The sequence below is a fragment of the Mustela nigripes genome, chromosome 2 (assembly GCF_022355385.1).
Source record: "Mustela nigripes isolate SB6536 chromosome 2, MUSNIG.SB6536, whole genome shotgun sequence".
Taxonomy (NCBI): domain Eukaryota; kingdom Metazoa; phylum Chordata; class Mammalia; order Carnivora; family Mustelidae; genus Mustela; species Mustela nigripes.
The window spans coordinates 170,363,086-170,380,157 of record NC_081558.1 but is presented as its reverse complement, the minus strand read 5'-3'; the positions used below and the strand labels follow the sequence as shown (position 1 = coordinate 170,380,157).

Below are 17,072 nucleotides of genomic sequence, written 5' to 3'. Positions count from 1 at the left end.
AAGGAAGGAAGGAAGGAAGGAAGGAAGGAAGGAAGGAAGGAAGGAAGGAAGGGAGGGAGAGAGGGAAAGAAAGAAGAGAAAAAAGAAAAGAAAAGAAGGAAAAACAAACCCAAAATCATCTACCTCTGAAATAAACTCTTCCACAAGGTGCTGGTGGTGGAAGTTGGAAGGATCCTGTAGTTCTTCCCTGTATTGCTCTCCCAGAAGGTGTATACTGAATTCTGCAATCTGCTCAGTTGCTGGTTTTGTGGATTCTTCTATCACATTCTCAATTTCATTGCTAATCTGGATTTTTAGAGAAAAAACAATAAATGTCGATGTTTACTCATGAAATCAACAAATATCTACTGATCAGTACATATCAGACACTGTGTCAAAAGAAACTTCTAATGATGACCTTTTATACAATATTTGACTTTGGAACTAATAGGATGGACTTTAAGACATAGGAAAACATTAAAATTGCCATGCATTTGTACATTCCTTTGAACACACAATGGCTACTTCAAGGAAAGACAGAAAACCTACAAAGTTGACCATTTTCTATCACATTATCTGTGAGTTTAAAAAGAGTTGACTATGCTAATAGTATCATCTAAAAATAGCCTAGGAGTATTGTTCTCAAACTTTTTGGTCTTAGGACCCGTTTAGACTCTTAAAAATCATTCAAAACACAAAGAAATGTGGTTTTTGTGGATTTTATCCATAGATATTTATCAGACAAAAATTTGAAGGGGAAATTTTAAAAATATTTATTAATTCATTTAAAAAATAATACATTCCTCATGCTATAGAAAGGAAAAACATTTTGCAAAATAAAAATGAATGAGAAGAGTAACACTGTTTATATTTTTATAAGTTCTTTAATTTGGTTGGCTTAATAAGAAGACTGGATTTTCGTATCTGTTTCCACATTCCATCAGTTATAATACACTGCTTTAGTTGAAATACATGAAGAAAAGTATTAGGGAAGGGAGAATTACATTAACAACCTTTTCAGATAATTGTGGAGATTCTTTTTAGATAGTACACCAAATTCAACAAGTTGTGGTTTCTTAAAGATTAGTGACTACATGGAAGTTGAAACTGTATCAATAATCTTTTTGTACTCTGTAACATTAAAATCCAGGTCTTCTAGTGGCCAAAGCTCCAACAATTTGAACAAAATAAATAATGGATTATAATCCAAAGAATAAAATAAGTATCCATGGATTCATATTGATAGAAATACATGATTTAATAAATAAATGGGAAGCGACAACAGTGTCTTAAAGAAGAATTCCAATTAGTAAATGTAGAATGAGGGAAAGAAAATATCACTACTACAACACTAAGGTAAGAACTGCTATGTGGAAGATATACTTGAGCTAATCCACCCTCCATTGTGATACACAAGGGGTTGGAATGGAAGACTTGCTAGCCTAAGGGGTCCTGGCAAGACAATGGCAGAGTCAGGAAGAGACTACAGAGACTTTCTTTCAGTGTATCATTTTTTATCCTTGATATATCATATAATCAGAGACCTTCAAAATTTCAGACTGGGAAAGAACCTCAAAGATCCTACTATTCCTTTGGATGCCTGAATTCTCTCTAGAATATCCCTGACAAATGGTTACTCATCCTGTTTAAATGGCTCTGATGAGAGTCCTGATCTTCAAAGGCAGACCATTACATTTCAAAACAAAAACAAAACAAAACAAAACACAAGCTCTTGGGGCACCTGGGTGGCTCAGCCAATTAAGCATCTGTGTTGGTTCAGGTCGTGTCCTGGGATACTGGGATGGAGCCCCACATCAGGCTCCCTGCTCCAGTGGAGCATCTGCTGCTCCCTCTCCCTCTGCCTCTGCCCCCTCCTAGTGCCCTCTATCTCTCTCTCTCTCTCAAATAAAGATATAAATCTAAAAACAAAACAAACAAACAAAAAAAGCTCTCATGTTTGGAAAGCTCTTCAATTTTTTTTCTTTCTTCTTTGCCCTTTACAACTTGGTTCCTGTTTTGCTTTTCCAGCCCCGTCTTCTCCCCCCCCCACCCCCCCCACCCCCCGCACCTTTCACTATCCTCTCCAGCCAAGCTAAATTCCTATTTGTAGACTGAGGAATGTGCTAATTCTCTCTGGCCTAAGTAGTACTCTTCCCTTTGTTTTGAGACCTCAGGCCAAGACCTTTCCCCTTTCTCTTCTACTGGTAACTTCTATTCAACCTCAACTCAGACCTCACCCGCACCAGAAAACTTCTCAGAAGAGCCCCTCAAAACTGACCCAATGCTCCTGATGTTCTCCTATTTCATTCTGCATTTACCCTATCATAGCACATAGCACAAGGTAATTATACTGTTTGTTTACTCATCAGTATGCCTCCTGAAAGAGTAACTGGCACATTATCAGGCACTCATATCTGGGGGCATTTTTATTAAGGTATAATTGACATATAACATACATTAGTTTCAGGTGTACAATGTGATGATTCAATATTCATATGTATTGCAAGATGAACACTACAGTAAACCCAGCTAACATCCATCACCATACACAGTTACAAACTTCTTTTTCTTGTGATGAGAATTTTCAAGATCCACTCTCCTAACTACTTTCAAATATGCAACACATACTATTAACTATAGTTACCATGATATACACTACATTCCCATGATTTATTCATTTCATAACTAGAAATTTATATCTTTTGACACATTTTACCCATTTCACCCTCTTCTACCCAAAATTCTTAATATTAAGTCCAAATATCTTTCCCTATAAGCTCCACCACTGATCTGTTCTGTTATCTAAGACATATATAAAAACTGTAGTCACAAGAGAGCCCTTCAAATGAGTAAAACCACCTATCAGAACTTCCCTGACTTCTCTAGATCTTCTCCTCCAGACATTTCTCAGGGTCTTGATACCTTCCTTAGAGTGTGGAATACACAAGTCAGGTCTGATCAATTAAAATATGATAGGATACCACCACCTCCCTTATAATAGATTCTGTATTTCTATAAATGCAACCTAAAATTACACTAGCTTTTACTAGTTTCACCCCAGTAACTGCATCCTACTACTGATTCATACAGAAACTAACATCAACACAAACTCTTAGTCTTATGGAATTTTACATAAAACTTTGCATTTTTGATATTGAGTTTTATCTTGCTAACTTTTATCTTGCTTAACAGAGACTCCATTTGCCATACAATTATAAAAGAAATATCCTTAGTAATCTTGCTGCTACAGAAGACCTTAAGTGATGAATAATTATTTTTTAAAAGTTTTTAAGGCATAGCTGGTTTATAAGAAAGTAAAGAAAATGCCAAGGGGTCTGGAAAAACAGGTTAGAAAAATCCAGAGACGTGAATGAGTATTGTGTGAATACATGGTATATCCCCTGATACTTTGTAATCTAGGCTTTAGTTTTATATACCACAAAGGGATAGGATAAAAAGTAAAAGGTGTGTACATGTTGAAAGGTCAGATCAAAGACCCCCAAATAATAGTGAAGATGATGGCTGCGTTTGTGGTGAGCATCGAATAAGGGCAGACTTGTCAAATCACTACTACGCCACAAACCTGAAACTAATGTAACGCTGTGTATCAACTATACTTCAATTTAAAAAAAAAAAAAAGGCTCCCCATAAAGCAAGGATTCTGAAAACTCAACAGACAATTTGAATAACAAATCAAACTAAGCTGAAGGAAGAATTAGTAAACTGGTACCTGAAGAATTAGGAAACACATACCTGAATCTAATGCAGAGAGACAAAGAAATAGAAATATTAAAGAGTGGTTAACAAACATAAGGGGGAAAAGGAGGAGGCCAGAGTTTCTAGCACACAAGATAATAGCTAAGAATCTCTCCTATACCATTTGTGAAACTGCAGAATGCCAAATGCCATATAGTATACCAGTATATATATTTGTAGTATATATACTATAGTACATACTATAGTATACCTATGTAAAAGTATATATAAGTCATGTGTATGTGCACGAACGTGTGTGCACGCGCGCACATATGGTGGTATAATATATAGTATTTCACAAAAAAATGGGTATAGGAGTATAATTATTTATTTTGCCTTGGATTTGCTGTACTTCCTTAATGTAAAGCCTTACAAGTACTATAAATTCTAAGAAACGTTCAGCTGTTACGTCTTATGATTAAATGTATATAGACAAAGAGAGGAGACAGAGATAGATCTTAAAAGTAGACAAAGAAAACAGCCAGAGGGAAACTGATACACAAGTGAAAAACAACTGAACTGACAGTTCTCAGTAGCAACAACAAATTGTAGAATATAGTGAAATAAAAACATGACCAAAAAAAAAAATCCTCAGTCTAGAATTTAGTACAGATTTATAATTTCTTTCTAGAATAAGGAGATAATAAAGAAATTTTCAGATGATCAAAATCTCAAAATGAACAAATGAGAGACTCTTACTAAAGTAATATCAGGAGTATATATTTCCAAAAGAAAATTATCCTAACAGATAGATCTAAAGTGCAAAAAAGAATTTTAAGAAAATAAAATAATAAACTTCCATGTAAATGTAAAATAGATTTTATCCAAAACAAATATAACACAGTCCAAAAAAAAAAAAAAAGAACAAATACAGGGACTCCAGGTGGCTCAGCCTGTTGAGCATCCAATGTTGAGCATCTGACCCTTGATTTCAGTTCAGGTCATGACATCAGGGTCTTGGGATCTGGCCCCCCATGGGGCTCTGAGATTGGTGCAGAGTCTGCTTGTCACTCCCCCTGAGTTCCTCCCGCTTCTCTCTCTCTCACTCAAATAAAGAAATAAAATATTTTTTTTTAATTTTTAAAAAGAACAAATATAATACAATCTAATTTGTGGGATTGAAAAGAAAGAATTAAAAGAGAGAAAGAAAGAAAAAAATATCAAAAAATAGAATATAAAGCAGTAGGGTGATTATTTGAATTACAATGTTCTAATATTCTTGCATTGCTTAAAATAAGGATGAAGATTTTGAAAAACTTAAATTTTGCTAGATTATACATTACAACTTATGGGGTAACTTCCAGGATAAATATTTTATATATATAATATAAATATTATAAATACTACACATAATAATATATATATTACATAACTTATAGGGAAACTACTAACAAAACAGAAATAAAGTATATCATTTCTATAACAGCAGATGGAAAATGTACTAGGGAAAAAACTGAACTGTAAGAGTGAAGCTTTAGGCTTCATCTTGAACTAGACATACAAGCAATCTAATTCTTGTTAGGGATCTATACTGTTTTGTTTTCTTACTCATTCTATAAGTTGGCTTCAAATAGTCTTCTCTTTTGGATATTAATATTCCAATTGATTGTATATAAGTCTTTTACTTCTATTACAGGGAATTCTATTTCATTCTATGAATATTTCCAGACCTAAACCCACAACTATTTTGCTTCAAGTTCAGAACCACAGGATCACTTTTTACTCATTCATTCATAAATATTTATTGAATGACAGTATTTCCCAGTGCCATCTACTCTGGAGAAAGTTTATAGAAGGTGAATGTATGGATTCCAGCATCCACTCATGGATCCCACATTACTACCACCCTTATAAGGTGACAGAGAAAGTGGTGGGGCAGAGTGGGGTGACTTAACTGCATTTCATATAAATTAAAATGTCTAACCTGGAAAGAAAAGGTACAAGGTAACTAAATTACACATTTCTAGTGAATGTGTTCAATCATAGTTTATACTACATTAAGTAATCTAAAATTATGAACCCCAAATTTTAATAATTCATGTTTAACAAAATTTCTAACAAAATATTTCCAGCTTCCTGGGCAGCCTTAGTACTTTAAAAAAAAACATTTCTCAGGGCACCTGGGTGGCTCAGTAGGTTAAAGCCTCTGCCTTTGGTTCAGGTTATGATCCCAGGGTCCTGGGATCGAGCCCTACATCAGGCTCTCTGCTGAGCAGGGAGCCTGCTTCCTCCTCTCTCTCTCTCTGCCTATTTGTGATCTCTGTATATCAAATAAATAAATAAAATCTTTAAAAAAAAAAAAAGAAGAAAGAAAGAAAAGAAAAAGAGAAAAAATATTTTTAAAAAACTCTTTTTAAATGCATCATTATTAAGCACAGTATTTCTTGATTTTTCAGCTACATAAAATCTATACCCTTTTCCTCTGAAGAAGAGAAGACTAAGTCCTGATCTATTATGGGATAGAAGAACATAGGCAAAAACCCCATGGTAAATTATGTCACATAGCCCACAAGAGACAGTGAGTTTACCATGATGACAATTCTCCAGGTTCCAAGTCATTTCATTTACAACTTGAAGCTCTCTTGCAAAGCAGATTGATTTGGCTCTCCAAGGATTTTTAGATTCTTTTTAATACACTGGTTTTAGAATCCACAATATTTCCGTAAAGGAAACCACATGAAGTCTTGTGTAGTTTGGCAATGGAATATAAGTCTCCCTTAACCCCTGTTCTCCACGTCAGAAATGAAATAACAAAACACAGCATCACTCACACTCTCCTCAGGCCTCTCCTTGCTGCTCTCTGAGGTACCTTCAGAGGTAGTCACCTCTGGATATGGAGCACTGAGAACAGCACCTGAGTAGAAAAACAAAGTCAGTATATGAATTCAGAATCATATCAGGAAATACCAATCTGACTTCAAAACCATTTCTGTAAGTCATTTGCTTTTTCATCCTGGAAATTCAGTACATTCAAACCTTAAGACACATTTGCATAGAGTCTCCTAGAACAGAATATAACTCATTCATTCATTCAATGGCATTTAATGAGCTTAGAATATGTCAGCCACTAAGCAATTGCTAAGGATACAGACAAAATTTTTTTCCTTAAAGAGCTATCTATTAGAGGGGACAGATACTGAAAAAAGTTAATAGCACCTTGGTGAGTCCTGTGAAGTGTGTAAGCCTAATGATTCACATACCTATACCCCTGCGGCTAATAATAAATTATATGTTAATTTAAAAAAGAAAAAATACCACCAGACAGGAGAAGTGGGTGATGGTTGGGAGACTGGCTATGAATTGATAATTGTTGAAGCTGGCCTCGTTGTATAATTCTATTTTTTGCAATGTTTGAAATTTCTAAGAAATAAAATTTTTAAAAAAAAATTAAAAATGAAGAAAGCACCTACCAATTCATAGGAGATATAGAGATCAAAGGAACATGTTAAAGTACCCCACAGAATACAATCTGAAAAATCCTCATTCTGAGAAACTCTTTCAGGACAAATGACAAATGGTGGAGCTGTTGACATAGGTAGTGGTTACAGTGTTTGCCTTAAAGTAATTCTTTAGGTCATACATTTGTTTTAAGTAGCTTTCTGATTTTTATTAGACTTAATAATTAAATATCTTTAAGTACTCACAACATAGTGTCATAGAGTAAATGAAAACAGTTACTTCTTCTTGAGATTCTTGAACAACACATAAGGAAAGAGAAACCTAGTATTTTTTAAATGTGAGCTGAAATGTGTGCTTGCTTGCAAGATGATCTTAAGCCATAAATAATTTAAAAAGAAAAGTGAAGCCTGATGATTCACAGACCTGCACCCCTGGGGCAAATAATGCATTATACGTTAATTAAAAAAAACAACAACAACAAAGAACAGTGAATAAATGTACAAGAGCATACCTCCCGATGTTGAGGTATCACCAACAGGAAACGGAGATGATAATTCAGGGCTAAGGTTAAAAAAGACGTTTAAAGTTAATAAAGATGATAGAAATATGTGAATATATTTTGAATTCTGTTTTCCAAAAAAGGAATTCACTACATCTCCAAACCTGGTTCCCAAACCCAAGTAAGTACTTATTTAACAAAGTTTAAAAATAATAGTCTTCATAATTCACTTATTTTACATTTATTGATTTTTGCTCAAGTAGAATCACCCTACATAAAGTACTCCCCTACTTACTATTCTATCAGCCTGTTTGATTTTTTCTCAGTTATTATCAGTATGTGAAATTATGTGTTGACTTATCTATCTACTTCTTTATTTCTGTCTCCAATCTCTTAATCCTCTAGAATGGCATTGGCATGGTAGTCACTGGACATATGTGTTAATTTAAGTAAATTAAATAATTTAAATAATTTAAATTTATTAAAGTAATTTATTTAAGTAATTTAAATAAAGTTCAAAATTCTAATCCTCCTTCACACTAGCCACATTTCAAGTGCTCCATAGTCACATGTGCCTAATGGCTCCCATATGGAACAGCATAGTAAAGAATATTTCCATCATCACAGAAAGTTCTATTCAACAGGACTGCTGTAAGAATATAAATTCTATGAGAATAGGAACCTTGCCTGCCATATTCTTATTCTACCTCCAGCCTAAACTAGTACCTGCCATTTAGTAGGCACTAAACAGATATTTTTAGAATGAAAGAATAAACAAATACTATTAGCCAAGGAGTGGACAAGACATCTGGCATACAGCTGTGGATAAACCCATGATCTATTAAAGTCGCAGTGTTACAGGAGATAGGCAATAAATAAATGATTACAAATGTAACAAGTAATGCAGGCAGGAGACTACTGTTGCTAAGGAAAAAAATATAAGCACAGATCTCATGTCATTGGAGAGATCATAGAAGTCATAATTTTTTTTATATAAAGAGAGTCAAGCTTAGAGAAATGACTTGCTGTAGGCCACAGAGCTAACAGGCTGCAAGTCACACAGCGATCCTTTAACCATGCTGCTTTGCAACTACAAGAGAAGATCAAAAGGTAATCTGAGCAGCACTAAGGTGGCTCAGTCATTTGTCTGCCTTCAGCTCAGGTCATGATCCCAGAGTACTGGGATCAAATCCTGGGACTAAGCCCGGAGTCAGTCTCCCAGCTCAGTGAGAGTCTGCTTCTCCCTCTCCCACTGCCCCTCCTGCTTAAATAAATAAATAAACTTTTTTTTTTTTTTAAGATAATCTGAGAAGTCCCTTCTAAAGGAAAGAAAGTGGATTTCTCCAAGTCCAAATTTCCACTTAATCCAAAAATATAAAATTTAAAGTGTAGTAATTTTAGGAAGTTTTATTTGTTTCAAAGTTTTATTTATTTAAGCAATCTCTACACCAAACGTGGGGCTCAAACTCATGACCCCAAAATGAAGATTCACATGCCCTCTGACTAAGCCAGCTAGAGGCCCCTTAAGAAGTACAAAACTTGAAAATTTGTGATATGTTCTAAGGGAAAAGGGATGTTCTGTTAACCTTTTACAAAGGAGTTCCTTGGTGATTCCATCTGTTGGATGGTGATTACATTACTATTTTTTAATTTATTTTTTATTTATTTTCAGCATAACAGTATTCATTATTTTTTCACTATGCCCAGTGCTCCATTCAATCCGTGCCCTCTATAATACCCACCACAAAACATATCTATTAAAAGTTGAAAACTACCTTCAGCTTTATACTAGTGAGCTTCCTAAGGTGATTCAATTATAGGCAAAAATATCTCCATCATAAGAAGCTCATAGGTGGCTCAGTCAGTTAAGTGTCTGCCTTCAGCTCAGGTCATGATCTCAGGGTCCTGGGATCCAGCCCTGCATTTCCCTCCCCTGCTCTCCGTTCATTCTCTCTCCCTCTCTCTTTCTCTCTGTGTCTCTCTCAAATGAATAAATAAAAATCTTTAAAAAAAAATGTCTCCACAACAGACTTGCCAATATGCCAATGAGTCCCATCTTCAGACAACTCTTTTAAATTGCCCTATTGCTCTCTAAATTATGTCATGGTGGTGGGACAGGAGATTACTCAAAGCCACCAGATAAACACAGCATAAATGCTGAAGCATCAATTTTACTTGAAGCATAGGCAGGTGAGGAATAAGTAAGAACTGATGTATAATTCAAAACATTTTTATATTAAAACAAATATTATTACATTGTGGAATTGAATATAAAGTTAAAATTAAAATTAAGATATTAAATATGGGGGCCTGGGTGGCTCAGTGGGTTAAGCCTCTGCCTTCGGCTCAGGTCATGGTCTCAGGGTTCTGGGATCGAGCCCTGCATAGGGCTCTCTGCTCGGCGGGGAGCCTGCTTCGCCCTCTCTCTCTGCCTGCCTCTCTGCCTACTTGTAATCTCTCTCTCTGTCAAATAAATGAATTAAAAAAAAAAACTAAAAAAAAGAAATTAAATATGATAATTCAAAGATATTTTATCATTAGAACTGGACTGGGGAAGTCAACTAGGATCATGTTCCCCAAACTCCCAGGCTTTGGTAAAAAAAAATTGAGAAACTGGGGCACTTGGCTGGCTCAGTTGGTAGAACATGCAACTCTTGATCTCAGGGCTGTGAATTCCAACCCCACAGTGGGTATAGAAATTACTTTAAAAATTTAAAAATCTTTTAAAAATAGAAAAGAAAGAAAATTTGAGAAATTGAGTTTCAAAAAATCTCATAAAGATTTTTCTTCTTTTAAAAAATACTATCTAGAAAGAATAACATATTAAACCCTTACAACAAAACTATCACTTTTTGTTATTTAGAAGCATTTGCAAGAAATTGTTTCTCAGTGAGCTGTCTGTCATCTAGAAAAACCCAAGAAATACGATATCTGGGTAAGTCATTATGATGAGGGATGAATGGAGAAAGGGCCTAGATGATGAGAAAGTATCAAGAGACTTCTCAGGTTGCAGGGAGTAGAGCTAAAATAAGTAAGATTCAAATGCATTTGAGACAGATATTAACATAATTAGATCTGAAAAGAGTCTATCAGTTGTCCACAAGGCATAATGCCTTGCCAATACCTTCATTTAATAGAAGAAAAAAATAAAGTCCAAATGAATAAAGCAATTTTTCCTGGATGACACAATGATTTGATATGGCCCAAGGCCTAAAATTCCTAACCATATCTAGTTACCTTTTCAACAATAACAATAGCAAGAAGGAGTACCACTAAATTTATCATGTGTCAAGCATTGTCTTAAGTGTTTCTTCTTGGTTAACTCATTTAATTCCAGCAACAATCTTAAAGGGAAAATACTATTATCCTCATTTATACATAAGAGGAAACTAATATTAGAAGAGGTTAAGAACTTGTTCAGAGTCACATGGCTAGACAATGGAGGAGCTCTGATGTAAAACAGGCCCATCGGATTCCAGAAACCTCTCTCTCACTCATCTTAATTCCTCACAACATGGCCTTTACGTGAGCCATATTGACTAGAAGGGCAACCAACATGGTTTCACTTGGTTGTAATAATAATGGCCTACATAAACTTAAAAACCTAAAAGCCAAAGTATATAAGGGCCCAGAAAAAGAAAGGGAAACCCAGTAAAAGTTGGAGAGCTCTGGAGAGCAACCAGACATGAAGAGCAAAAAGGTCAAAGACAGAGGGGCCAAAGCATAACACAGTAACTGGAACAGGAAGTTGGGATGACATGGCAAAGTAACAAGACCTCAGCAGGTTTCAGTCAAATTATCCCCCACATCAAGATCACATTTGTTAAATAAGTCACAGGGATAAAGATAAATAACAGTAAATATAGTCAATAATATAACAATAACTTTGGTGACAGAAGGTAACCACACTTACGGTGGTAAGAATTTTATAATGTATAAAATTGTTGAATAACTATGTTATACACCTAAAACTAATATAATATTATATATCAACTATGCTTCAATTAAAAATAAAATTTTTTAATTTAAGAAGAGAATTACTGCAACTAAAAATAAGTAAAAAAGTTAAATTTCAGATACTTCTCTAAGGAAGTATTCACAACAGAGAAGTTTGTTTACTTCAGTAGAACTAGATTTCACTTACTAAATTCAGAATAACATTTTAACGATGGTAAGTAGGCAATGATCAGTAATTCAAATCTCTTGTCTAACAGTCCAATGCTTAATCCCTCATTTTCCCACTCTCCTTTCAAAAAACAGTGAAAAAAAAAAAACACTTAACAAGAATCCTTTCAACATGTTCTCATTAGGTATGCCTCCTGCAGGGATCCCCTAAAATGTCACAACAGAACAAGGACACAAAGTTGCATTGAGTTTGGAGACAGAAATACTACTCCATTTCTAGGCCAAACCACAAATGTGAAATTGTTCAGCTAAGACCTTTAGCTTAATACCAGCAGCGAACAACCTTCTACTTTTCCTCAGCTCGTCCAGCACATTAATTTATTCCTCACGTCTACTACCTAATCCTATCAGAATTCAGGTGAGATGGTACCAAAAGATATCAGAGACACACTGAGCATAAGTTTAAAAACAAGCCAAGCATAATTTCCGATCTAGATTACTACTTCCCTTGACAATTTTCTTTACTTTGCTTTACTCTTGAATCTGTTAACTGTGATCAGCACAGGACAACAAAAGAACTCAAGGCACAGGGCCAGGAATCCTGGGTACTGGTCCCAGAAGTATCATTAACTTTGTTATGCCTTAGAAAAATATCTCAGTTCCTCTGGGCCACAAGAACTTAATCTCGAAAACAAGAATACTTCCCTACACTACCAATTTCCCAAAGGTATGATGGAAACTAAATAAAATATTATATATGCAGAAGCATTATAAAAATATGAGAGACTAAACAAATATAAGAGATAACAGAGAGTAATGGAATAGGGACACATGTCCCAAACCGAGTAGCACATCTGCTTAAAAAACACATTATTTGGCTTTGCGACAGACATCCTCAACGACAAAAGTAAGTTAATTGAGGTACCAAAAAAAAAAAAAAAAAAAAAAGCCAAAGAACAGTCTTTACACCAAGAATATCACCAGAGACCTGCTAATAAACTTGAATAATCGAGCAGAAACTCAGTTATTCATTTAACAACATTTCAGTGAGCACATATCCCAGGTGGTGGTTTGTACTGGTTTTTGAGACTTCACAGTAAGTCCAGATGGTATGAGGTTAAGCATGGACTGGAGCTGAGTGGAGAGGCTTTCAAGACACCTAGCTATAACATACTGCAAATGCTGGAGAAGGGCCTTTTGTAAATAGGTAACATGAGAGAGACTTGAGTGTGTTCAAATGCTAATAAGGAGTTAGTAATGGGAGAAGCTGAAGACTTAAGAAAAACAGAAACACTGATAGGGAGATGTGTAAGAGGTAAAGTGGGATGTAAGGTCCTAAGTGAGCTGGAAAAAAAAAATTTTATTTTTTATAATCATATATTTTTATCCCCAGGGGTACAGGTCTGTGAATCGTCAGGTTTACACACTTCACAGCACTCACCAAAGCACATATCCTCCCCAATGTCCATAACCCCACCCCCCAGCAACCCTCAGTTTGTTTTGTGAGATTAAGAGTCACTTATGGTTTGTCTCCCTCCCAATCCCATCTTGTTTCATTTATTCTTCTCCTACCCACTTAAGCCCCATGTTGCATCACCACTTCCTCATATCAGGGAGATCATATGATAGTTGTCTTTCTGGGCTTGACTTATTTCACTAAGCATGATACGCTCTAGTTCCATCCATGTTGTCGCAAATGGCAAGATTTCATTTCTTTTGATGGCTGCATAGTATTCCATTGTGTATATGTACCACATCTTCTTGATCCATTCATCTGTTGATGGACATCTAGGTTCTTTCCATAGTTTGGCTATTGTGGACATTGCTGCTATAAACATTCGGGTGCACGTGCCCCTTGGATCACTACGTTTGTATCTTTAGGGTGAATACCCAGTAGTGCAATTGCTGGGTCATAAGGCAGTTCTATTTTCAACATTTTGAGGAACCTCCATGCTGTTTTCCAGAGTGGTTGCACCAGTTTGCATTCCCACCAACAGTGTAGGAGGGTTCCCCTTTCTCCACATCCTCGCTAGCTTCTCTCATTTCCTGACTTGTTGATTTTAGCCATTCTGACTGGTGTGAGATGATACCTCATTGTGGTTTTGATTTGTATTTCCCTAATGCTGAGTGATATGGAGCACTTTTTCATGTGTCTGTTGGCCATCTGGATGTCTTCTTTGCAGAAATGTCTGTTCATGTCCTCTGCCCATTTCTTGATTGGATTAACTTAGCAAACTCAACACCCAAAGAACAAATAATCCAATCAAAAAAAAATTTTTTCTTAAGACACAGGGCAAATGATTATATGGGAAGCTTAAAGGGATAGAAAACAAGAGTATTTGGTCCAAATCATATGTCAGTAGGTGGGTCAGAGTTCATAAAGAAGCAGCAATTTAAATCAAAGAAAAAAAGTATTGTAAGTGCAATAATAGCCCCTCAAAGACAGCCACATCCTACTCGCCAGAACCTGTGAATATGTTAAGTTACGTACATAGAGGAATTTAGGTTGCTAATCAGTTGGCCTTAAAATAGGCAATGTAACCAGGTTTATCTAGGTGGATCCAGCATAATCAGAAGGATCCTTAAATGTGGAAGAAAGGTGCAGAAGAGTGTCAGAGTGATGAAATGGGAGAAAGACTTGACCAGCCATTACTAGCTTTGGAGATGGAAGGGAGTCATGACCCAAGTAATGTGGGTAGTTTCTAGAAGCTGGAAAGGCAAGAAAACAGATTCTCCCCTATATCTTCCAGAAAGGAATGCAAACCTGGCAACAGCTTAGGACCCATGTCAGATTTCTGAATGACATAACTGTAGGGGAAATTTGTGTTGTTTACTATGAAGTCTGTGGTAATTTGCTAGAGCAGCAATAAAGCCCAACATGAGAATCTCAGAGAATACAATAGTAATCTCAAAAAAAAATCATAAAAATAAATTTGAATATAGAAAAATGATGGGCAAATTAAAGGTTTCAGTGGATCACTGTAATACTCAAGCGGGAGAAAGATGGGCTTAGTGAATTCTTAGGGAACTCCCAGGGTTTAGCTCCCACTGCTACCTAACCCGAGGTCACCCTTTTCAGCAACTACCACGGTTGGCAGTTCTCACCCCAGCCCAACCTGGTCTGCTTTAGTTACATGGGAAAGATGCTTTAGAGTTTAAAATTCTCAAAATTCACTTATATTTTCATATGTTATTTTTATACATAATTTTCTAAGAATAGCAAATAATATTTTGAGTCCCTTATTATACCTAGTACAGACAGTGCCTTACCAATATAAGTATATAATCCAGTCAGTCCTGCTATGATGCTTATTCATGAATTTGTTTGAATGTGATTAACACAGTAGGAGACAACTGACCATAGAGCAAAATTTCTCCTTTTCCTATACATAATCTCACTGTGAGAAATACTAGGTAGCTACGGAAAAATGCACCCAGTTGAAGTGAGACCCACAGAAAGACACAAAACTACACATACTATACCTTAAGCCTCTTCCAGCTACCCAACTGGGTGTGTGGTAAGTGTGTGATAAGCCAACCCAACCCCATACAGTGTTATGACCGTCCTACTTAAGATAACCTACTTAAGATAACCCTCCTTCCACCACTTTATAATAACCCACAGGCTCTACACTTGCTAACATCCACCTCCCAAGTAAACCTCAGAGCTTCCTCCAGCTTTAATGCCATGAGAACAAGCTTCTTAACCATATAATAGGTGGAAAACATGCTATCATTTTCATTAGGTACTACCATGATGATTACTAGGACTGGGGGGACTCGCCAGAGTATTTAGTTCACTGCCTGTGTGTTTAATGGCAATCACAAGGAACTACCAAACTCTGTTTTTCAGGGGTGAAGAGTCAACACCCAAGAAACCACATGGCCCTATGTACCCCAATATCCATAGCAGCAATGGCTACAACTGCCAAACTGTGGAAAGAGCCAAGATGCCTGTCAACAAAAGAATGGATAAAGAAGATATGGCCCATATATACAATGGAATATTATGCCTCCATCAGAAAGGATGAATATCCAACTTTTGTATCAGCACGGACAGGACTGGAGGAGATTATGCTGAGTGAAATAAGTCAAGCAGAGAGAGTCAATTATCATATGGTTTCACTCTCTTGTGGAGCATAAGGAATAACATGGAGGACATTAGGAGAAGGAAAGGAAAAGTGAATTGGGGTAAATCAGAGGGGGAGATGAACCATGAGAGACTATGGGCTCTGAAAAACAATCTGAGGGTTTTGAAGGGGCAGGGGATGGGAGGTCGGGGTACCAGGGGGTGGGTATTATAGAGGGCACAGATTGCATGGAGCACTGGGTGTGGTGCAAAAATAATGAATATTGTTATGCTGAAAATAAATTAAAAATAAATTAAAAAAAAAAAAAGAAAGAAACCACATGGCCCAACATCTAAGTGGGTGCTCAATCCCAGGCCCCACCAGAGACTCAGTGATAACATTAGCTCTATGAACAAGTGAGATCACACAGAATACCCTTCCCTCCTGTTTACTCAAGTTTGATTTGATACCCCACTAGCACCCACCTGTAAACCCCAACTACGCTTTTGCCTGGACTCTGCTGCCCAGTTTGGATCTCTAGACACTGACTCACCTAACTGGCTTTTCAGTATGTTTTCCTAATTTGAAGAAAAATTCTGGACTCTGACCAGGATTTTATGCCATAATAATGTTTTCTATAGAATTACCTACATACTGGCACAATCTTGATACTTTGAGTATGGATAGAATTGAAATCATTAATCCTTATACACTCAAAATCTCACATCTTCCATGAGCTGTTTTGTACCACTATTGCTCAGGAGGCAGAAATGACCTTAATCCTAAGACTAAAGGCTAATAGAGCTAAGAATCCTAATATTGGAGGATTCATCAAGGTTGTTTTATTCCTATACTTCAAGCTCATAATCATCATTTCTCTGTAAAGTGATCCATACCACCGACCACCATTTAATAAACTATCTGCCACAAAGGTGTACCATTTCGTAACATTTTTACTCTTAGACCACAGCCTCAACAAAAGTAGATCATTCCATATTCCGCTTCCAGAAATCTGTTTTCTCACCCAAGAGAAAGGAAAAAGTCTGCCTCCCGGCAAGGTCAGAAAATAAACAAGCACAGTGGCTGTGACGGAAGTCTTGAAAGGAAAGTGGCCTCAACATGCAGAAAAGCATTTGGGGTTAACCCACAGCCCTGGTCATTGCAGGAACTGGCAAGAAAATAGAAAAGGGCCATTAAATTTGGTGTGAATCTTGGAGTAGGCATGACATGTTTCTGTTGCCAAA

The 17,072-nt window shown here is 36.2% G+C and overlaps 1 protein-coding gene across 1 annotated transcript in view; it reads right to left on the bottom strand.

Moving 5' to 3' along the window:
- The window catches only part of IMPG2 (interphotoreceptor matrix proteoglycan 2), a 79,489-nt gene that overhangs the window by 45,042 nt on the left and 17,375 nt on the right, over positions 1–17,072 (bottom strand). The window contains exons 5-7 of the mRNA XM_059388366.1: positions 7,646–7,695; positions 6,507–6,589; positions 124–285 (exon numbers count right to left, since the gene is read on the bottom strand). Of these exons, the coding sequence (XP_059244349.1) occupies positions 124–285; positions 6,507–6,589; positions 7,646–7,695 (295 nt within the window). The remainder of the gene's footprint in view (positions 1–123; positions 286–6,506; positions 6,590–7,645; positions 7,696–17,072) is intronic.